Source organism: Pristiophorus japonicus, chromosome 1 (assembly GCF_044704955.1).
Source record: "Pristiophorus japonicus isolate sPriJap1 chromosome 1, sPriJap1.hap1, whole genome shotgun sequence".
Taxonomy (NCBI): Eukaryota; Metazoa; Chordata; class Chondrichthyes; family Pristiophoridae; genus Pristiophorus; species Pristiophorus japonicus.
Window position 1 is genome coordinate 166,878,914 of NC_091977.1, and position 23,840 is coordinate 166,902,753.

Sequence of the window (23,840 nt, forward strand, 5' to 3'; positions counted from 1 at the left end):
TGAGGAGCTCCTCAGGCACTGCTTCACTGGGGGGGGGGGGGGGGGGGGGGAGGCATGATGGCAGAACTGCTGCTTGGACGGATATGGGAGAGGACGGTCCCAAGGTGGGAACATGCTCTGAGCCAGAACCAAGATCTTCCTCCTGGCTCTCACGTGTCGTTGGCAATGAGGGTGCAGCACCTTGGGTTACAGTGCCGCGCTCCAGGACCACTGGGGGGGCCTCTGCCACCAGTGTTCCTGGCTATCAGCTCCAGAGCCTCCACCGTCCGTGGCAAGTACTCAGTCATGGTGGCGGACATGCTGGCCAGCTGGTGGGATATGCCCCCCATTGTCTGGAGGATCTGCTGACCTATGTCAACATTCCTCCTGGACAAGCGTACCATGTGCCTGCTCAGATCTGTCGCTCATGGAGCAGACCTGCCACATTGAACCGACTTTCACTTGGTCGGCGCTGTCCTGGAGGCACCTTGGGTGCCCTGTGGCAAGGTGCTTGGGCCCACTACCTCCACAGTGGAGGTGGGAATGGCTGCAGGAGCACTAGATGTCATCGGTGTCGAATGGATTATGGAACTTGGCGATGCAGGCTCCTCAAAGTCGGTACTGTAATCCGTTGAGAAGGGACCCAGCAGTGCCACAGGCGAAAATCAGAGCTCCTCAGCACAAGATGGAGGATCCTCTGGCGAGTCCGGTCCTGCGCCTCCACCGTGTGGGGTCGGTGGTGTTGCATGGGGCCGCACTGCTGGCTGAGTTGCAAAACATAAATGAGGTTATTAGAGAAGAGGGTGCTAAGGTCACAAGGTGATTCCAGCGCTACACACAGCATATGCATGACAAAAGCACCACCGCTATCAAGATCCTCACAAACATCACATTTCTGGACCATCATCGAATCCTGCATTGCAATGATTCTCATGAGACCATCATTATTTAGAGAACACTTTTATGATTCATCTATCATATTATTGGTCGGATGTAAGTGGGCGTGACATCTATTGAATTTACATCACGCAATGGTGTATACTTTACTCACGTGGCATCACATCAGGTTCTGCAGCCGCATGCGTGGCCGACCGGGGGGTGGCTTCCCTCTAGTGCCAGCACCCGCTCCTCGATGTCAGTGAGGTCGATGATGACTGGTGACCCCCCCCGCCACCCGTTCACCTCTGCTCGGCCCTATTCTTGGAAAGCTTCTTCTGTAAAAGGTAACAGCAGCACGACATGGCATGAGATCATTGCGTGATATCATTGCTAGGTACTGTCACAGAGACTGATACAATACATAACCGACAGATGTAATCATGATTATTATGAAAATTATTCTTTACCTAAAGACGTACATCGTGAGCGCAGGCTTTGAGTACAACATTCCCGGTATAAGTGCAAGACATCACATCTGATTTTAATCACTTATTACACTTACAATTCAAATTATATAAATATATATGTAAATAAATGTAATATTTAATCTGGTGGATCCAACAAGGTCGTTCCAGTGCTTGCAGCACTGGTTGCCCTCACTCACCTCGTTGATCGCCGACGAGACTACCTTGGCTATGTCGGCCCATATCTTCTGGCAGGCCTTTGAGGTGGGCTTCCTTCGCCCTCCCTGGGTCAATTGACCCAGTGTGACTCGACCTCCTGCATGAGGGAGACATTTGCCTCATCCGAGAACCTCCTCGCTCTTTTTCGTCCTCCCAATTGTTCCTTTCCCAGCTCACTGCTTTCGCACAGCGTGCTGTGTCGCCTCCTCCATCCCTTCCATTTTAAATATTTTTTCGACAAAAACTCAGTGCCAACTACTATCTTTGTGCTCATTAGGCTTTTTGTTGCTGGTAGAATCGCCCTCCTGCCTCCCAAAACAGCCAAACAAGCACACATCACACCCACTTTCAGTTCCTCTCTGCTCCCTCGCTCTCCGTCTCCTCTTCTGCACATGTCATGATGATCCCTGACCTCCGAAAACGCGGGTAACGACCGTTGCCATGCCATTGCTATGGACGCCGACACATTACAGCAGAAGGTCAAAAGAAATTAACGCTAACGCCATTTCAGATCGCTCGCGGTAACGCCCATTTAAAAAAATGGAAAGTTAGGATTTTTTAAAATGGGCAATAATCTGGCGATCTCAAATCCCAGATTTACCGTCCACACTGGAAATAACGCCCATTTTTGGGCGATCTGCACAAAAGTGGAAAATCTAGCCCATAGTCTTTAGGGTATAGTAGAGTTTGCCTTTCTCAATAGTTTGCTTTCTGTCATTGAGCAAGAAATGATTCTGCATTACATTTGCAACATGGCTCTTAGCACATTTGTTTGCAAAATGTCATTTTTATTTGTTCTGTTGTACATAGCCTACATTATTATCCAAAAATATAGACATAAAAAGATGAAAGATAATGATGTAAAAAGTGTGCCTGGTGTAACTATATTGGGAATATCACAGCAGTATGGTACAACACAGTCTACCAAAAACATGGCTTTCAGGCTAGAGATTATGACCAGCCCAAGTCATTTGGAGATTTAGCCCTCAACCAATATTTTCAGGTCAAATTAAATAAGTTAAGTAAAATGCAATTATGCAAGAGTTTATAAAAGTATACACAAAACAATTTCCAGAGTTATCTATTCAGAAACTCCATCAAGTAATTTATTTCTACTTCACAAAATGCACCACAGTATTTTTGTATTACATGTCTTGTTTGCAGTTCAGTAATAAGTAAATACATTAGTTCAAAATTCAAATAAAATTTATTAATCTGCTGCATAGGGGAAAGAACGGAAAAAGAATAGTACTTTAAAACATGTTTTCATTGTTTGTAGACCTTACTTATTACAGGCAAATATTGTGCAATCATACAAGCTTGAAAGAATACAAACCAAACAGCTTAAATACATATATAACACTTTGGAAATTTTAATTAAAAGATATATTTGCTTTTTTTTTTTTAAAAAAGAACGCTGTAAATTGAGATTCACATTTTTATGAAAATCTCAAAATAACATGTACGCTTCCAAATTGCAGCACTTCTGTTTTCACTCTAAAGCATTAAACTGCTAAACCACAAACATAATTAATACATTACCACTTTACACCTGAGATGAGCAATGTCAATACAGTAGCAACATTTTGGGTAGGCGCTATTATCTTTCCTTTCTGTTTTTCCAATTTTGTGAATATGGCTTCCATTTAACTTGCACACGTGTAGGGTAAACCATTTACCACATATTTCTAGTTTTACCACCAAAAGCAACTTTAATGATTAGAAAAGCCACTTTGGAAATTTGCTAATGGTAATTAAAGAAAAAAAAAAGTGCTCACCTGATAGGAAAAAAAACCAGGAACAGAGTAACGGTCAATACACAAATTACTTGCCATAATTGTACTTCTGAAGATTAATTTCTTATAATCAGTATCATTTGTACAGGCCCTCTCATTTTCCTCAGACAATTTACTGAGAGCATGATTCTATGCATTATTTGTAACCAGCCTGACTTGTCAGTTAACATCCCATTTAGCATTTCTTAATCCACATTATTAATGAGGTCAATACCTGAGGTTAATAAATGAGCCCAACACTAGAACTAGCTACATTCTTTGCATACTCTTTTAGATCATTCTCATAGTTCGAAAGCAGTGCCCAACTTCTATAATTTGCAAATTTATTTTGCATTGACAACAGAGGATTACTGTTTGTTAGAATAGTTATTGCAGTACATTCTGATTTACAGTACAGAACTAGCTTTTTTAATAATCCTGTTAAATTCTGATTGGTCTTGTATAAATCACAAACACCAATTGTATTTAAAACACAAATCTGTCAAATACATGTAGATGGCTGTCGGTGAGGTGTAGCGCTAATTCAGTTGAGTGATTCTGTTGACATCATAACTCATGATAGCAAAGCTCAATTATTCGTCATAGAACTCTGGGATAAAAACTGCTATCATAAATTCAGAGCTTCAGTTTTTCATCAAATATAGTCTATAGGTTAAAAAAAATTATTTATACATCATTCAGTAGAGACTGCATGAGGCAGGTGATGAAAAACACCGAAAATGTATAAAAGCTAGGGACACTGGTTTGCAATAACTCTATTAAGTCAAATTCTTGTTTTGTGGGATTAAAGGATTTTCTTTTTTTTTTAAACTGTCATTCTTATGATTTTGTTCTTTTCTGTCAAAACAGTGGCTTTGATAAAGATGTAGTAATTGAAGATATATAGGTTCATATGGCTGGTATTTCTAATGCAATACCAGGAAAAGACACCATACACTATATATTATGATTTTTGTTTTTGTGTCATGACTATACTTTACAATGGAGTGAGTCTCCGCTTTGCAGTCGGTCATTATTATGAGGGCCAGCAGCAATATGACACTCAAAGCATTGTCCTAATAAGTCTAAAACTTAATTGCAAAAAGCACCCTTTACTGCAAAGCACATGGTAAGTTAAGTTGCCAGGTCAGCTGAACATTCTGTCTTTATATGCTATATGGCACACATCTTAACCTTCCCACTCACATACTAAATGGTTGGATCCAATAACTCAAGACAGTTTTGCTTAATAAAATGCTTTTTTTGCAAATACCAATACCCATCACCAAAGCTCCGTAGTTTGGTCTATAGCTCCTTGCAATCACAATTAAAATACAATGATCAAACAAATAACAGTTGCCCTGAGCTAACTACAACCCTCCAATAGTGCAAACTGATGTTGTTTCGAGTGACAACTGACTTCATCCTGCTTTATACTACTGCAATTTAGCATCATTTATCACAAGGTGTATTAATTTACTGAAGAGAGAGAATAATTTCTATAGCCACATTTCCAGGTTTTTCAAATTTTTGTCCATCCATTGAATATTCAGGCGAATTATCTCAAGTGCCTCTTGGACAGTCCGCAGTTGTGAACTCTTGTCCGTCAGTGAATCAAAAAATGTTTGGACCTGTGATTAAAAAGGTTAGTTTTATTTAGAAAATAAAATGGAAAATCAAAAAATAATTTCTTGATCAGACTGTAGGATGCAAGAAGATTTTCTTTGAGTGATTATATAAGACATTTGCTTGTGCTCACATCTTTTACTTACATTTAGTACATGCAAGTTCTATAAACTGCTCTATATAGGTAATCTACTGGATAATCTCTGACCAATTTCACAAACTGTCCACATAACCTTACAAGAGATAAGCACACGAGGGAGATTAGTTGGTTAGCTCAGACCAAAGGCAAGTGAAAGAGAAAGATTGTGATACAGGTATTGTCTGGCATCCAGGAGTTGGTTGGGATTCTAGCCTTTTCTATCTGAAGAAAAGATTTTTCTTTGTTCGTGACAGTTGAGGGAAAAGATAATATAATTGTTCTAGTGTTCGGTTTCATAATATAGACCGTACTTGATGCTACCACAAGACAGATAAGCGTGCATGCACGAGAGAGAGAGAGAGAGAGAGGAGAGAAGAGAGAACGAGTGAAAACAGGTTTATATGCGCACACACACACACATATGCATGCATACAATTTTCAGCAAGTACAGTTTTTATTATCTCAAATGTCCTTACCTGGATCAGACTATAATTAATAAGTCCATTCCCACCTGCTCTGGATTCTGTTTTACAAGGAGCTATTTAAGCTATGACTCTTTTGCATGCCATGCGTCGATAAGTATACAGATGGCTTCCTCATGACAGAGCTTATAAGCAGCTAAGCACTAAACCACAATTACTATCCTGAAAAATTCTCAAATGTAATAAATAAATTAGCTGACTGGTCTGGGAGAAGAAAACATGGACCAATCACAGAATTTGCATCCGGTCAGAATATTTTGTTTTATTTCCTAATTTGATCCAGGACCTGGATTGGCTGAGATAAAAGTTAAATATGGCATACTCATGACAAATCATTTGATCTGGGCAGCATTCGTTTCCTTGAGATACTTGACATAACCACTGCTATATGCAGTTTCATCAGTGTTTGTAAGGTAAACCTGATGAGATGATTAATTATAAAAAGCAGGATTTAAATATAAATTTAAGAAAAAAATTTAAAGCACACCATATTTTAAATCTTTAGGCGATAGATCATTCCCCATTCGACAAAACATGCTGGCAACCCCCTCTCCAAGACCTCAGCTATTCTTAATCAAGCTACAGGGATACACACGAGCTTACTAGACAAATTCATAGCACAGTCAATTGAATTCGTACAACACATCCAAGAAAGATTAAAATGTTTAGTAATCTCTGCACAATTAAAAAGCCACTGACCTCAGACAGATGACTCTTTGTTGAAAATTGTGATGTTGTTTCAATAATAATGATTTGAATAGAAAATGATCCAAGGTGAAACCTAATAAGAGTTTGAAAACGTAAACATTTTCATGCAATACAAATTACAGTATGTCCAATAAAAAAGTTGTAGAAAACATTTAAAATGCATCAGGTTAAATACAACAACTTGCATTTATACAGCATCGTTAACGTAGAAAAAAAACATTCCAAGGCACTCAGTGGCACAAGGAAACAATGCATGCCCAGCCAAAGGAGAAGATATTTGAGGATTGACCAAAAGCTTGGTTGATGTGATCTTTTTTTTAAAAAAGTCTTAAAAGGAGATGGAGGTGGAGAGACTGAGGGGTTTAAGGGAGGAATTGCAGAGTATGGCAGCCAATGGTGGGAAAAGGGAGGGGACAAGTTCATAAGAGTCAGTCAGAGGAACACATTTCAGGAGTGAAGGGGTTGTAGGACTGGAGGTGGCGACAGAGATAGAGGGGAGCTCTGAAGGGACATAAACACAAGAATGAGAATTTTATATTTGAAGCTTTGGGGGACCAGGAACCAATATACGCCAGCAAGGATCTTGGTGATAGTTGAGCAAGACTTGGTGAGGTATAGGATACGAGTGAGCTAAAATTTATAAGACAGGAGGCTGCCTAGGAGAGCACTGCAAGTTGAGTCTGGAGGTGTCAAAAAAATTGGATGACTGTTTCAGCAACTGATGGAGGTGACAGAGCTGGAAGCCAGTGGTCCAGGTGATGGAGAGGGTATGAAGTGAGAAACACTGGTCAGGGTGAACAGGACACAGAGGCTGCCAACAGTCTGGTTCAACTTCAGACAATGGCTGAGAAGGGGAATAGAATCAGTGGCTAATGTAAGGAAATGTGGATAATGGCTTTGATCTTACCAATGATTAATTGGAGGAAATTGCAACTCATCTAGTACGAGCAGTTGGACAAGCAGCCCGATAACACAGTGCAGTGTCTGGAGGTTCCGCATAGCCCAGGACAGGCTTTTGAATGGGATGTTTCACATATGCATAAAAGTTTGAATGAACTGTGCAGTCCGTTAAAGGGGGCGTGCACCCAAAAAGAAATTAGGGGGAACATTAGTCAAGAGAGGGGGTAGTAGTGGATATGAGTGTAGTTAGTGTGCATGTGGTGCCTGACTTTGTGGCTTCAATTTTAATGAGCCCATGCTGGGGTGTGGGCAGCTGTTAAAATGGAGCAGCAGCAAGGCTCTTACACCCACTCCTTTCCCACCAGAACTGACCACCTGCAATTTTATATTAAAGATGGCAAGGACACCCATCACACACCATCGTGGCCTGATCTGCCATTTAAACTTATAGTCCGAGCAGGGCTTCCCCGATAGGCCAAACATGGCGGGAACTGAATCAGGGATAAGTTCAGATTTTAATTTTTTTTTAAAAGCTTTCTTGTGGGCCAGGAGGAGTTGGAATGCTCCTTTGGGCCCCGCAAAGATACCTTGCACCTCACCTACTTAGGATTCCGCACCCCACCTCCCCCATCCAGGATTCTCCACCCATCCATCCAACCACTTACCCCAGTGGGGACCATTCACTCAGGTGATGGCCAAACAGGCACAATTTTAATGGCCAGGCAGCTGCTTTCTGCCAACTTCCTTGCTGTTTTGCTCGACAACCGAATTCGAGCTAGCTGTTACAATCAGCTGGGTCTTGACATCACTCTGACTTCCAGTGCGTCAACACTTTGGGGCTTGCATGCACTGTTCCCACACATAAGGGTCTATGTTGTGAGCCATGATGTCGTGGAAGGGCAGCTTGGAGGAATAGGAGGGGGCCAAGGATACATCCTTGGGGACTACAGAGGTAACAGTGTAGGGTGAAAGAGATATCATTGCTGAAGATACACTGGATAATTTTGAGTACTTTAATGCTTATCCTCTTTGTTCAACCTCCATGAACACAGCCGCTGGTGAAGATCTGGAGCCTGTAACTGCATGCATATTCAACCATTTTTTCCCAGCTAACAACTTGGATAGCACCTTTAATGTAGAAAAATGTTGCAAGACGTTTCACAGAAGCGTAGTGATAAAATAATTGACACTATGTAGTTGATTGAGCATCTTATGTTCTGACATTTACCATTGAAAAGCCCCACCTACAGATGTAACAGCTATTGCAGTTAAATGCTGACAGCTTTACAATGGGTTTTGTCATTGAAGCACCCAGCCAACATCCAGAGTGGGAGGGAATAAACAGAAGAAACAAAACAGTCCCAAATTCAAAGCATTTATACATATGAGAAATAGGGATTATTTCCAGAAAATATCATCCTGGGAAGTTAGAAGACGGTAGTAAACCATTCAAACATAGTCTTCAGAGCGTGCATTATCCACATTATGCCTTTTAAACTGAAACAAGGCATTCAGAGGAGTAAACTGCATCTATGCAAGTACCAGTAATTAACAGGTGATTGTCTTTTATGGATAACTATTTGACAGGCATTTTCTATGATGCCAAACAGACCCACATAATTTGCATAATACTGCATTGTAACGGTGCCTGAGAAATAGAGTTAGATATCACAGAGAAGGGGAATGAGATGAGCGATATTAAGATGGATTAAAAAAAACCTTATCCAAGTTAATTAAACTAAAGGAAAATAAAGTGTCAGGGCCCGACGAAGATGAAGATGAGGGGGAAAAATTGCGGATGCCCTAGAATTTATATCTCCGGGCTCTACTGAGTGCTGGAGGACCAGAGATTGGCCAATTTAATATCCAACGTTAAAAACGGACACAGCTCATCCTAGTAATTACAGGCCAGTTAGCTTAACATCGGTGGTGGAGAATTTTTAAAAAAAAATTAGTTCTTGGGAAATGGACATCGCTGCTAAGGCCAGCATTTAGTGCACATCCCTAAGTGCCCTCGAGAAGGTGGTGGTGAGCCGCCATCTTGAACTACTGCAGTCCATGATGTGAACGTACTCCCACTGTGCTGTTGGAAGGAGTTCCAGGATTTTGACCCAGCGATGATGAAGGAACAGCGATATATTTCCAAGTCAGGATGGTGTGTCACTTGCGAGGTGGTGGTGTTCCCATGCGCATGTTGCCCTTCTCGGTGGTAGAGGTCACGGTTTTGGGAGGTGCTATCGAAAAACCGTGGCGAGTTGCTGCAGTGCATCTTGTAGATGGTACACACTGCAGCCACGGTGTGCCGGTGGTGGAGGGTGTGAATGCTTAAGGTGGTGAGTGGAGTGCCAATCAAGTGGGCAGCTTTGTCCTGGATGGTGTCGAGCTTCTTGAGTGCTGTTGGAGCTGCACTCATCCAGGCAAGAGGAGAGTATTCCACCACACTCCTGACTTGTGCCTTGGAGATTGGTGAAAAGGCTTTGGAGAGTCAGGAGGCGAGATACTCACCACAGAATACCCAGCCTCTGACCTGCTCTTGTAGCCACAGTATTTGTGTGGCTGGTCCAGTTAAATTTCTGGTCAATGGTGACCCCCAGGATGTTGATGGTGGGAGATTCGGCGATGGTTATGCCGATGAAAGTCAAGGGGTGGTCATTAAACTCTCGCTTGGTGGATATAGTCATTGCCTGGCTCTTGTTTGGCATGAATATTACATGCCATTTATCAGCCCAAGCCTGAATGTCAGCCAGGCCTTGCTGCATGCAAGCATGGACTGCACCATTATCTGAGGAGTTGCGAATGGAGCTGAACACTGCAATCATCAGCGAACATACCCACTTCTGACTTTATGATGATGGAAGGTCATTGATGAAGTAGCTGATGATAGTTGGGCCTCAGACACTGCCCTGGAGAACTTCTGCAGCGATATCCTGGGGATGAGATTATTGACCTCCAACAACGACAACCTTCTTCCTTTGTGCTAGGTATGACTCCAGCCAGTGGAGAGTTTTCCCCGATTCCCAGTGTCTTCAATTTAACGAGGGCTCCTTGATGCCACACACAGTCAAATGCTGCCTTGATCTCAACACTCTCACCTCACCACTGGAATTCAGCTCTTTTGTCCAAGTTTGGACAGGACTGTAATGAGGTCTGGAGCCAAGTGGTCCTGGCAGAACCCAAACTGAGCATCGGTGAACAGGTTATTGGTGAGCAAATGCTGCTTGATACTACTCTCGACTACACCTTCCATCACTTTGTTGATGATTGTGAGTAAACTGATGGGGCGGTAATTGGCCGGATTGGATGTGTCCTGCTTTTTGTGCACAGGACATACCTGGGCAGGTTTCCATACTGTCGGGTAGATGCCAGTGTTGTAGCTGTACTGGAACAGCTTGACGAGAGGCACAGCTAGTTCTGGAACACCCAGGGCTTCAGTACTACAGCCAAATTGCTGTCAGGGCCCATAGCCTTTGCTCTATCCAGTGCATCAGTTGTTTCTTGATATCATGAGTGAATCAAATTGGCTGAAGACTGGCTTCTGTGATGGTGGGGTCCTCAGGAGAAGGCCAAGATGGATCATCCACTCAGCACTTCTGGCTGAAGATGTTGCAAACGCTTCAGCCTTATCTTTTGCCATCGTATCCTGGGCTCCGCCATCATTGAGGATGGGGATGTTCATGGAGCCTCCTCCTCCTGTTGGTTGTTTAACTAACCACCAACATTTACGACTAGTTTTGGCAGGAGTGCAGAGCTTTGATCTGTTCCATTGGTTGTGGGATCACTTAGCTCTGTCTCTTTATAAAAAGTCTTTAATCTAGACATGTGGTCATTTTATTCTTAGAGAAAATAGTTAGAAGTAGCTGGCACAGATTTCTAACTGAACAATCATGGTCAACAAACCTCAATTGTTTGAGAAGTTAACGGGCATTATATTTGAATGGAAGTAATCTTGGTGCTATGCAAGAGCAGAGGAATTTGGGGGTACAGGTTCACAAGACATTATAGGCAGCACCTCAGCTTGATAAATCGATAACAAAAATAATGGAATTCTATTTTTTTTTAAATCATAAGATACAAAGTAGAAAAGCTAAAAGGGAAATAAAACATATGAATTTCTATGTATAACAGTTTGTAAAGTGATATGAACATTTTCATAAAAAGGATTTATATTATGAATGAATACACAAAGTGAATTTTATTGTAATGAGGCCTTAACGTACATATTTACTGTCAATGCAAAAGAATATCAGTATCAGGAACCTACTTTTTAACCAGATTATCCCAATTTTCCTTAACAAAATCCCAAGCAAAGAGATATCCGACTAGGCTTCTGCTGGAAGCAGCAAGAATGGAGGGTAGTTCCTGCGTCCTTATCACACCATGTTGCAAGCTCTCATACATCAACCTAGGAAATGAAGCAATAATATTCTGTTTAGTATCTACAAAGCAATACCTAAAAGTAAACAGCTTTTAAGGAGGAATGATCCAGAGATATGTGGACTGTTAAAACCATAAGACAATTTAGAAATTCAATCAAAACCTCTGCTCTTGGTCTAATTTGCTTAGTTAAAGATTTGACTACTTAATTTTAAACAGATAGGAGGAGGTTTCCTCTGAGCTATTTGTAGAGAAATTCTAAACTTTTGTTTCCAACTTAGTTACAATTTTGTTAATAGCACAGAGGAAATCGCCATCCAAAATGCCTGCCTTTCCCAAGGCAAATAAATATGTAATTATTTGAGGGTCTTATGAATATTTTTCTAGAAAGCTGAGGACTTCATTCATTACTTGAGCTTTTTAAATTAAAAAATCAATTGCGAGGAATTTTGACCAAGAGCCTATTGTTTTGTTCTGACATCTTCAATCAATTTTTCTAACATTTTGTCTGAACAATGAATGCGAAGAAGATTTAACATGCAGTTATACATTACTTGGGTTCATAGTTTTGTCCATAAGGGCCAATAGTAATAGAGTATTTCTTAAAAAAAAAACAGAAAATGCTGGAAACACTGAGGTCAGTCGCATTTTTGAGAGAAGAGATGAGCTAACATAACACGTATCGATCCTTCATCAGAGTTGAAACGGAACAGAACAGAAAAGGAAAGGGGAAATAAATGCATGTTGGCACTGTTTCTATGCTGATTGTGAATATACTCTTATTTCAACAAATAGTTAGTAGGCATGAAAATGTAGAGTTGGTGTTCTACAAACCAGATCAGATGCTGAGCATTGTTACTTTTTGCCATGGCCATCAGTATTTTCCTTTTCTCTGCCGCCGACTGCAAATAATGATACATCTCGAGTATGAATTTCCAGCCCTCGACGTTACGTGCTCCAACACTGCAGATCGTTGTCGTGAGGTCAGATGGCTGGCTGCAATAAAAAAGCTAAACTGATAAACATACATACATAAAAAAGGACTAGGTGGAATGAACGTGGGAAAACGTTACCTGTACTGAAAAAGGAACAGTAAATTTAGAGACATGGTTGGAAGCTAGGAAATCTGGAAGTGTAATGGAACTTGAGTATCTATTTCACATTAATTGTACACTTATGGAATAAATTGTCTACAAGTTCAGGGAATGTAAATCCAACTGAAGCATTCAAAACAAAAAGGGAGAAGAAGCTGGTGTCTAAACATAAAACAGTCTGAATATGCCCTGAACGTGAATTTAAATCATTCAGATAGGCTGAATGGTCTCTTCTTCACCCCCACCCCCTCCCTCCCATCTTCAGTTTCTATAAAACAAGCTCTTTGAAAGCACAGAACAGTTTTGTTAGCAATGCTGTTCACAGTAGTTTCAGAATTGGGATCAATTTTTGTATTAACAACATCGCAGAAGTTCAGTTACATGTACCAATTGTTTATTTACAAATCTATTTGCACGATTAATATTCTATTTGTGGTCGCAAATAAGAACTAAATAAAATCATCATTCAGGTCTCCCCTTCACAAATACAAAAGTCACCATTTTCAAACAGCTGAGTAGGTCTCTGAAGGTTAGATGCAGCTTCAGCAATAGCTTTCCTATCTTGATAAAAGTGGATATAGCAACGGCCAAAACACATGGCTTTTGGAAAGGTTAACCAGGAACATTCAATTAGTTTGACCAGATACCAAAAAGGTAGAGAAAGTTTTCGCTGTTTGGAAGTAAGGAAATGAGTGTGGCCTGAACAGGAATTTGGCAATGAAAGCAGAGTGGGCCTCAATCTGCAAAAACAGGCAGGTGAGGGAATGCATGCTGACTATGTTGAGAGGATTTAAGTGACTGTACAAATAAAAGGCAATCAAGTTGCAAAAGGCCAGCAGATGGAGAAGGCAGGTGATTTGAGTACAGGGAGTTCGGCCTGAACTCAAGTTTAGCACTGAAACATAGCTGGCTTGAGATTAATGTTATTTGAGTTTCTAAATGCTCCGAGGCCATTTACTGTGGCAGGACAGTGGGAACCTATGTTGTGCAGAATTTACACAATATGCGAGTTTCCGATAACTGAAAGAGTGCAGAAACTAAGTGCCGAGGACAACATTAGGTGTTTCAGGTGTCTCCACTTGGATTCACTGAAGCTGAAAGTTACTGAACTTGAAAAACACTTGGAGAAGGTGGTCAGTCCATAGGTAGAGAGGGATACCGAGAAAGAGGACTCGGGTCGAGAAAGTGCCACATGAGGGTTTGCTGCTCTGATTAGAGTGTTGGTTGCCTATGATGCCGACGAGAACGAGAGAGGAATCACCAGCAATGTAGCAAGTGCTTACAAAAGAGCAGTGTAGGAATGTAATGGTAGTGGGAGATTTGATGGTGAGAAGTGTAGAGAGTTGCTTCTGTAATGTAAACATGAGTTTTGAATGATATATTGCTTCTCTTTCAGGTGACAGGGTAATGAGCAGAACAGCTGCAAATGATCTTGGAAAGGGAGAGACACCAGCCTGCAGTTGTGTATGATGTCAGAGCTATTGATGTAGGGAAGAATACAATTCAGGTCCTGCAAAGAAAGTTCTAGGAATCAGGGGGGTCCAGAGAGTTGAGACTCATCAGCCCTGTAGGATTTGATGAGCATCTCCAGAGTGGTGTTGGGACATTCAAGGGCTATTTAGGGGACTTCAACGACCAAATAGGGGCCTCGAGAGGCAATTTCAGTACTATCATCCGTGCCACACACTAGCCAATGCACAACAGCCAGATCAGGGAGTCAGGAATCTGACTGAATCAGGCAAGACCCTCATTAATCAAAACGGAGTCGTATGAAGTACATAGGACCAATGTTCCCTGTAATTTATTTGGCCCCGCACGGCCCATTCAAAATATCGGGCAGTTGTTAAACATTGAAAAGTCAGCGAGCCGACGACATATGTTCACTGGAGTGCCCTGCAGCCGCACAGCTTAAAGGGAACATTGCAGAGGACACCAATGCAGTTTTGAAGGCCTATTGGTGGAGCGTGCACCATGGACACTCCACTTGGTAAAGCCTCCTGCTGGTCAAGTGGAAGAGGCCCCAATAAAATGATATTTGTGGAGTCAGGAGCAGACTCGGTTTCCCCCCTCCCCCTGACCTACCTTCTTGCTGGCCGATACTGCCCTGGCACGGTGTTGGTGAGCTGCAACTGGGCACCAGGGCATGCATCTCGCTGGTAGCCACCCATTCCCCTCCACCCACCCCGCACTAAATGGACTGGTCCTCCCACTGGAGGGAGCCATTGGCCGGCCTGCCTATTCTGCCAGCAGACCACCTAATAATTAAATTCATCCCTTTTAAATCTAGAGCATAGAATACAAAGGCAAGGAGGTTAATGTTGAACTTGTGCAAGAGCACAGTTAAGAGTATCATGTAGTTTTGGGCACCCCACTTTAGGAAGGATATAAAAGCAATGCAAAAGGTAGAGTAGATTACTAGGATGTTACAAGGGTGAGAGGATCACAATTATGAAGAGATGCGTGAGAAGTTTTTGTCAGTAGAGCGGAGAATGTTAAAGACTGGCCAAAGAAATCTGCTCAATTATGAAGGGTATGATTAAGCAAACAGTAACAAATTGTTTTCAGTGGTCAGCAAGGCAGTAACAAGGGGCACAAACTTAAGATAATCAGAAAAAGAATAAAAGGAGAGGTTGTAAGACATTTCAGAGGGTGGTTGAATATGGAATCCATTCTTGAAGTAGAGTCTGTAAATTCTTTTAAAAAGGAAATTAGATAGTTGGTTCCAAAGGGAAATATCTACAGTTATGAGGAACAAACAGGAGAGATAGACTAGATATCACATATTGAGAAATACGCCGACACAGATTTGATAGGCCACCAAATGGCCTGTTTCTGTGGTGCAACATTCTTGTGTAAATGAGTCTACCAGCTAAACATTCGGGGGCTTAATGCCACCCCCCTTCCGCCAACTGGTGGCGAGTCCCATGGTGTCCTCCATTTTCGATGTCCCGGTAGTGCTGCCAGTAAGTAACAGTGCCCTGCAAAAACAATGGCAGAGTGCACGCCAACTTAACGTCACCATGGCCAACATTGACCCTAGCACTGAGTTCAGCGCTGGGCCATAACCACGCCAGGGAAACCCGGTGTGCAAACAGACTCCGAGGCGCTGTCAGCGCCTCTTAAAAGGGACATACACACCATTCAAATATATAAATGCAAGTCTTTCTTTCTTCAGGTAAGTTTGCATTTAAGCTATTGGACAGAGTTTAAAAAAAAATTATTGAAGTAGTGGCTTACTGCAATAGATGCTAAAAGTTTTTTTTTAAAAAGCATGCAGGGAGTGCTGCTGGTTGCTTTCAAGGTCTCAGATGATAAAGGAAGGCTTCTAAGACAGAAAATACTGCAAATACTCAACGGGTCAGGCCGCAACCATGGAGAGAGAAACTGTGTTCACGTCTCAGGTCGAGATGCTGCCTGATCAGCAAAGTATTCCCAGCATTTTACACTGTCATTTCAGATTTACAGCATCTGGTTGCAGAGGAAAGAGGAAGAAGCAGAACCCCTTTCTGACTGGGATATCCAGGATGGAATCATCTGCCTGTGGTCCCAGTGAACACGAGCCCAATTCCCCTTTCAACATTTGTCCTATACCTAGGCTAGTGATGCAGTTGGTAGAAGGTGGCTTATGAAGGTGGCTTATGAAGGTGCATTCACTGATCTTGACCAATGGTCTCAGGTCATGAAACTTCTTTGGGCACGAGAGCCAGGTGGTGGGGGTGACACTGCTGGCAGTGACTGCTTCGATGGTGTGGTCCCACATCCTTCTTTCTCGGGGGTCCCCAGGCCCCTGTGGGTAGAGAACCTTTCTTGCAGCGTTGACCCTACACAAAGCGGGAGTGCTGCATGCCAGACCCTGGGTGCCCCTTCCCTGGCTTGCTGAGGCATTTGTATTTGCGCTGAAGCACTTTTCCCATTTTTTGAGGTTCGGAAGGGAATTCAGCTTTAAGCATAGAAGAATCCCATTTGGGACTTCTTTTTAATCACTAATTTTTTTTATTGAAAGACATTAAGGATGAAAGCTGCATTTTTTCACTGCATTGTAATTTTTATTAGTTCTGAATGCATTGCCACTTTAATTCATAGCCCCTTTAATTGCCCACTATTCCTTGCGAGCTCCATAGCCTCACTCCCAGAGGATGAAAGAAGCTGCAAAGCCGACTGTGGACCCCACCTTACAATGCAAATACTGCTGCATTCGTCATCATATTGAAGACAATGCATAAGTCAGCCAGGCCAGCTGGATTGAGATTGTACTACTATAATCATGAAAGTCATGTGATTTAATTAACTTGTTAAAATCTGTCTAGATACTCATCGAATTGGGTAGCATATAACTACCACCCCCAAATCTCACACCACAGGGTAATAATTCAGTAATTCAGGCACAGCACAAAGTTAACTAGGATTTTCAACTATGATTTTGTCATGAAATGTTTGATAGTGTGAATTTTCATTGCCTAAGCTTCACATTGTGACAATAACAATCCTCACACGAAAAAAACTGGTTGCCAGCCAGGCTGTAATTGAACGATTTTGGATTACTTGCTGAAGTTTCTGACTTGTGAGGCACCAGTGATCACACAACATGCAAAATCTGTCAGAGACAGTGTGAAAGAGAGTGATAACTCAGTCAAGTCAGCAACACATGCAGTGCAAACCCAGCCAGGAGCACTGGTCATAACACAAGGGCTTCTCCATCTGGCTATGGACATTAGGGTACCACCGAGTATTCCTAAATTTAAAATATAATCTTGTTCATGCATAAGCATCCATTTGAAGGGAGGCAATTTAAATGAGATGGACTCTTAATGATACTATCCACTATAAGTCAGATTTATGACAAAGAATCAAATGTACTAGTGATCTTTTGCATTCTTCAGAAGCAGGTTGTAGAGACTATCTACTAGGTCCTGGATCAGTGGATGGAGCCCTAGGGTAAAAATGGATCTAAGGCAAGTATACTCAGTTGTACAGACCCAAACAGTAACATGACAAATTTTTAGGTACAAAAAAGCAAGTTTCCAACAGACAGCTTGCCAGCAAAAGGCCAAAATCACTAGTTTCCATAAAATATTTAACAAATTGAAAAAAGTAAACCATGATTTGCAAGTACAGTCCCCACCGCTTACAGATAGTGAGATGCTGGCTGATGTGAGATATAAGTGATGGTGTGAAGTAGTGAAATCATAAAAGAACTTAGTTATGTTCAGCACATAGAGAGGGTGATTCAGAAGCCTGCACTAACAACCGATACATATGTCAATTTTTCTGAGATTAAAACCTTGGAACTGTCAGCTGTCTGTTGAAGGGCAAGTTAAAGGGCCGGGTGTGTGCTCTCATCTGAAAACAGAGTTTATAATGTGTCATCTCAATTCTTTATTATTTTTAAGTTGGATCATACTTACTTTCCAAAATTTAAATGTGTCCAACTCAGCAAGCCAGCAAGAGGGCTTGCAGCAATGACATGCATTCTAGAGGCCTTAATCACATTTTAATTGCCAGAAATAGCTGGCCCTATTTCGGGCAGTTAAGTGGCTCTTTTGTAATTGCCGCCTATAGTAAAGATAAATAGTCCAATACAGGTGGCTGTCTGGGATAAGCTGAGACGGTGCAAGTACTGGGGACTACAATTAAATAAACACATAGTTACTTAAGCAGGGTGAATTACTAGAGTCTATGAATTCCCTCTGTACTTCCTCTATATTACATTACAGTGACTACACTTACTATTGGTTATAAAGCTCTGTGGGACGTCCTGAAGTTGTGGAAGGTGCTATATAAATGCAAGTTTTTTTCTCTGTTCTCTCTTTTTGAATTGCACATTAAACTATGGCTGGGCTATACTACACATGCATCCTGGTGATAATATCTCATGGAGATTTTTAAAAAAAATCAATATGTCACATTTGTAAGACACACCGAAGATGACACAGATGAAGTTCAAGTATAAAAATGAAATCTATTTCTACAAATATCAAAAGAAAAGAATCATTGGAGACACAAAGTAGAGCCTGTAGATCTTTTGATACTTGAAAAGGCAAAAACAGCAAAAAATAATGTCAGCTTAATGACTTACAGGCTGAAGTCTTTAGCATCCTTCCACTTCGTAAACAGTTCATTTGCATCCCGGACACAATTACCATAGTTGTAATCACAAGCTAAATCAAGAAGTATGGAACGAAGTTGCCTTTCAGACAATGATCCATTGTTACTCCAGGTTTGCTGATCAATCAGGCCTCCAAAAATATCAAAAATATATTTCTGCAATTGGGTAAGACACACCAAAGTTAAACCAGCTCAGCAGTGGCAATGATCACATTCCACAACACAGTCATATTGCACTACAATTCCAAGTTCTTCCAGAACTACTCAAGACCTCTAATATACTATACAGATAAATATAAAGCCCTCCCCACCTTAGACACTGGAAAGAGTAAAAACTGCTCAGAAACATATTTGTATAAAGTAAAAAGGAATGTTGAGAGAGTGGTTTAAAAATGAAACATTGGCTACCCCCAACTTTGCACTCTAAAAAGTAACAAGCAAATGAGCATAAGCATCATTACACATTGACAAAGTTGAGAAAAAAAACACTGTTTCCACAATTAAATTAACCTTACAGTTAAGATTCAGTTATGTCTATGGAGCTATATGGCAGATAAAATACAACAGTTCCACAAAAATGTTGCACGACTCTGTTCCAGAGACCATATAAATTTACAAGACACTAAGAATAAAAACAGCAAATACCTTCATCCGAGCAGCAAGCAGCAGCATTCCTCTCTTTTGCACAAGCCTATAGATATGGCGGAGTTGAAGCAATGTTTCAGTTATTGGTGCAGTACTGCTTTCATTCTTCATGTATTCGGTCACGGACAGTGCCTTTCTCACTGAAATTTTCCCTGCACTAAGGGTAATTAGAGAAAACACATTAGTCCACACAAGTCTAGAGTCCAAGAATGTATTTTTAAACTGCATGTAGCATGTAAAGCATTATTCACAGCTAGAATAGTATTCACAGAATCATCTCTCTTAGGCAATCCCTCGGAGTCGAGGATGACTTGCTTCCACACTAAAAATCAGTTCTCAGGTGACTGATGAGTCCATTGCGGGACCTACAGTCTGTCACAGGTGGGGCACACAGTGGTTGAGGGGACAAGGTCCGTGGGTTGCATATGCTCCTTCCGCTGTCAACGCTTGGCTTCAGCTTGCTCCCGGGTGATGAGACTCGAGGTGTTCGGCGCCTTCCTGGATGCTTTTCCTCTACTTTGAGCGGTCTTAGGTCAGGGATTTCCAGGCTTTGGTGGGGTGCACGTTTTCCAAGGAGACTCTGAGGGTGTCCTTGAAGCGTTTCCTCTGCCCACCTGGAGCTCGCTTGCCATGTCGAAGCTCCAAGTAGAGCGCTTGTTTTGGGAGTCTCGTATCGGGCATGCGGACGACGTGGCCCGTCCAATGGAGCTGTTAGAGCGTGAGTAACTTTTAACATTGTTGTTGCCAATTTAAGTGTATCTAAGGGTTAAGTCATGGCAGGAGAGCTCGGTCGGGTGTTATGCTCCTCCTGTACCATGTGGGAAATCAGGGACGACACCAGTGTCCCTGACGACTATATCTGCAGGATGTGTGTCCACCTCAAGCTCCTGACGGTCCGCATTGCGGAGTTGGAGCTGAGGGTGGATTCACTCTGGAGCATGACGTATCACGTGTAGCGAGTTGGTCGTACCGCAGGGAAAGGGTCCACAGCCAGATAGGGAATGGAAGACCAACAGGAAGAGCAGTGCAAGGAAGGTAGTGCAGGAGTCCCATGTGGTCATCCCCCTGCAAAACAGATACACTGCTTTGGGTACTGTTGAGGGGGATGACTCATCAGGGGAGGGCAGCAGCAGCCAAGTTCATGGCACCATGGCTGGCTCTGCTGCACAGGAGGGCAGGAAAAAGAGTGGGAGAGCAATAGTGATTGGGGATTCAATGGTGAGGGGAATAGATAGGCGTTTCTGCGGCCGCAACCGAGACTCCAGGATGGTATGTTGCCTCCCTGGTGCAAGGGTCAAGGATGTCTCGGAGCGGGTGCAGGACATTCTAAAAAGGGAGGGAGAACAGCCAGTTGTCGTGGTGCACATTGGTACCAACGACATAGGTAAAAAAAAAGGGATGAGGTCCTACGAAACGAATTTAAGGAGCTAGGAGCTAAATTAAAAAGTAGGACCTCAAAAGTAGTAATCTCGGGATTGCTACCAGTGCCACGTGATAGTCAGAGTAGGAATCGCAGGATAGCGCAGATGAACACGTGGCTTGAGCAGTGGTGCAGCAGGGAGGGATTCAAATTCCTGGGGCATTGGAACCGGTTCTGGGGGAGGTGGGACCAGTACAAACCGAACGGTCTGCACCTGGGCAGGACCGGAACCAATGTCCTAGGGGGAGTGTTTGCTTGTGCTGTTGGGGAGGATTTAAACTAATATGGCAGGGGGATGGGAACCAATGCAGGGAGACAGAGGGAAACAAAAAGGAGGCAAAAGCAAAAGACAGAAAGGAGATGAGGAAAAGTGGAGGGCGTAGAAACCCAAGGCAAAGAACAAAAAGGGCCACTGTACAGCAAAATTCTAAAAGGACAAAGGGTGTTAAAAAAACAAGCCTGAAGGCTTTGTGTCTTAATGCAAGGAGTATCCGCAATAAGGTGGATGAATTAACTGTGCAAATAGATGTTAACAAATATGATGTGATTGGGATTACGGAGACGTGGCTCCAGGATGATCAGGGCTGGGAACTCAACATCCAGGGGTATTCAACATTCAGGAAGGATAGAATAAAAGGAAAAGGAGGTGGGGTAGCATTGCTGGTTAAGGAGGAAATTAAGGCAATAGTTCGGAAGGACATTAGCTTGGATGATGTGGAATCTATATGGGTAGAGCTGCAGAATACCAAAGGGCAAAAAACGTTAGTGGGAGTTGTGTACAGACCTCCAAACAGTAGTAGTGATGTTGGGGAGGGCATCAAACATGAAATTAGGGGTGCGTGCAATAAAGGTGCAGCAGTTATAATGGGTGACTTTAATATGCACATAGATTGGGTTAACCAAACTGGAAGCAATACGGTGGAGGAGGATTTCCTGGAGTGCATGAGGGATGGTTTTTTAGACCAATATGTCGAGGAACCAACTAGGGGGGAGGCCATCTTAGACTGGGTGTTGTGTAATGAGAGAGGATTCATTAGCAATCTCGTTGTGCGAGGCCCCTTGGGGAAGAGTGACCATAATATGGTGGAATTCTGCATTAGGATGGAGAATGAAACAGTTAATTCAGAGACCATGGTCCAGAACTTAAAGAAGGGTAACTTTGAAGGTATGAGGCGTGAATTGGCTAGGATAGATTGGCGAATGATACTGAAGGGGTTGACTGTGGATGGGCAATGGCAGACATTTAGAGACCGCATGGATGAACTACAACAATTGTACATTCCTGTCTGGCGTAAAAATAAAAAAGGGAAGGTGGCTCAACAGTGGCTATCAAGGGAAATCAGGGATAGCATTAAAGCCAAGGAAGTGGCATACAAATTGGCCAGAAATAGCAGCGAACCCAGGGACTGGGAGAAATTTAGAACCAAGCAGAGGAGGACAAAGGGCTTGATTAGGGCAGGGAAAATGGAGTACGAGAAGAAGCTTGCAGGGAACATTAAGACGGATTGCAAAAGTTTCTATAGATATGTAGAGAAAAAGGTTAGTAAAGACAAACGTAGGTCCCCTGCAGTCAGAATCAGGCGAAGTCATAACGGGGAACAAAGAAATGGCGGACCAATTGAACAAGTACTTTGGTTTGGTATTCACTGAGGAGGACACAAACAACCTTCCGGATATAAAAGGGGTCGGAGGGTCTAGTAAGGAGGAGGAACTGAGGGAAATCCTTATTTGTCGGGAAATTGTGTTGGGGAAATTGATGGGATTGAAGGCCGATAAATCCCCAGGGCCTGATGGACTGCATCCCAGAGTACTTAAGGAGGTGGCCTTGGAAATAGTGGATGCATTGACAGTCATTTTCCAACATTCCATTGACTCTGGATCAGTTCCTATGGAGTGGAGGGTAGCCAATGTAACCCCACTTTTTAAAAAAGGAGGGAGAGAGAAAACAGGGAATTATAGACCGGTCAGCCTGACATCGGTCGTGGGTAAAATGATGGAATCAATTATTAAGGATGTCATAGCAGTGCATTTGGAAAGAGGTAATAGGATAGGTCCAAGTCAGCATGGATTTGTGAAAGGGAAATCATGCTTGACAAATCTTCTGGAATTTTGTGAGGATGTTTCCAGTAGGGTGGACAAGGGAGAACCAGTTGATGTGGTATATTTGGACTTTCAGAAGGCTTTCGACAAGGTCCCACACAAGAGATTAATGTGAAAAGTTAAAGCACATGGGATTGGGGGTAGTGTGCTGACATGGATTGAGAACTGGTTGTCAGACAGGAAGCAAAGAGTAGGAGTAAATGGGGACTTTTCAGAATGGCAGGCAGTGACTAGTAGGGTACCGCAAGGTTCTGTGCTGGGGCCCCAGCTGTTTACATTGTACATTAATGATTTAGACGAGGGGATTAAATGTAGTATCTCCAAATTTGCGGATGACACTAAGTTGGGCGGCAGTGTGAGCTGCGAGGAGGATGCTATGAGGCTGCAGAGTGACTTGGATAGGTTAGGTGAGTGGGCAAATGCATGGCAGATGAAGTATAATGTGGATAAATGTGAGGTTATCCACTTTGGTGGTAAAAACAGAGAGACAGACTATTATCTGAATGGTGACAGATTAGGGAAAGGGGAGGTGCAAAGAGACCTGGGTGTCATGGTACATCAGTCATTGAAGGTTGGCATGCAGGTACAGCAGGCGGTTAAGAAAGCAAATGGCATGTTGGCCTTCATAGCGAGGGGATTTGAGTACAGGGGCAGGGAGGTGTTGCTACAATTGTACAGGGCCTTGGTGAGGCCACACCTGGAGTATTGTGTACAGTTTTGGTCTCCTAACCTGAGGAAGGACATTCTTGCTATTGAGGGAGTGCAGCGAAGGTTCACCAGACTGATTCCCGGGATGGCGGGACTGACCTATCAAGAAAGACTGGATCAACTGGGCTTGTATTCACTAGAGTTCAGAAGAATGAGAGGGGACCTCATAGAAACGTTTAAAATTCTGACGGGGTTAGACAGGTTAGATGCAGGAAGAATGTTC

At 42.6% G+C, this 23,840-nt stretch overlaps 1 protein-coding gene across 3 annotated transcripts in view; it reads right to left on the reverse strand.

Moving 5' to 3' along the window:
- Positions 1–2,729: 2,729 nt before the first annotated feature.
- Positions 2,730–23,840, reverse strand: part of lnpep (leucyl/cystinyl aminopeptidase) — a 149,214-nt gene continuing 128,103 nt past the window's right edge. For all 3 annotated transcript variants that reach the window (XM_070884469.1, XM_070884462.1, XM_070884477.1), the window contains exons 13-18: positions 19,390–19,546; positions 18,716–18,900; positions 12,380–12,541; positions 11,433–11,573; positions 6,263–6,344; positions 2,730–4,947 (exon numbers count right to left, since the gene is read on the reverse strand). In XM_070884469.1, coding sequence (XP_070740570.1) covers positions 4,816–4,947; positions 6,263–6,344; positions 11,433–11,573; positions 12,380–12,541; positions 18,716–18,900; positions 19,390–19,546 — 859 coding nt within the window. In that variant the 3' untranslated portion in view covers positions 2,730–4,815. The remainder of the gene's footprint in view (positions 4,948–6,262; positions 6,345–11,432; positions 11,574–12,379; positions 12,542–18,715; positions 18,901–19,389; positions 19,547–23,840) is intronic.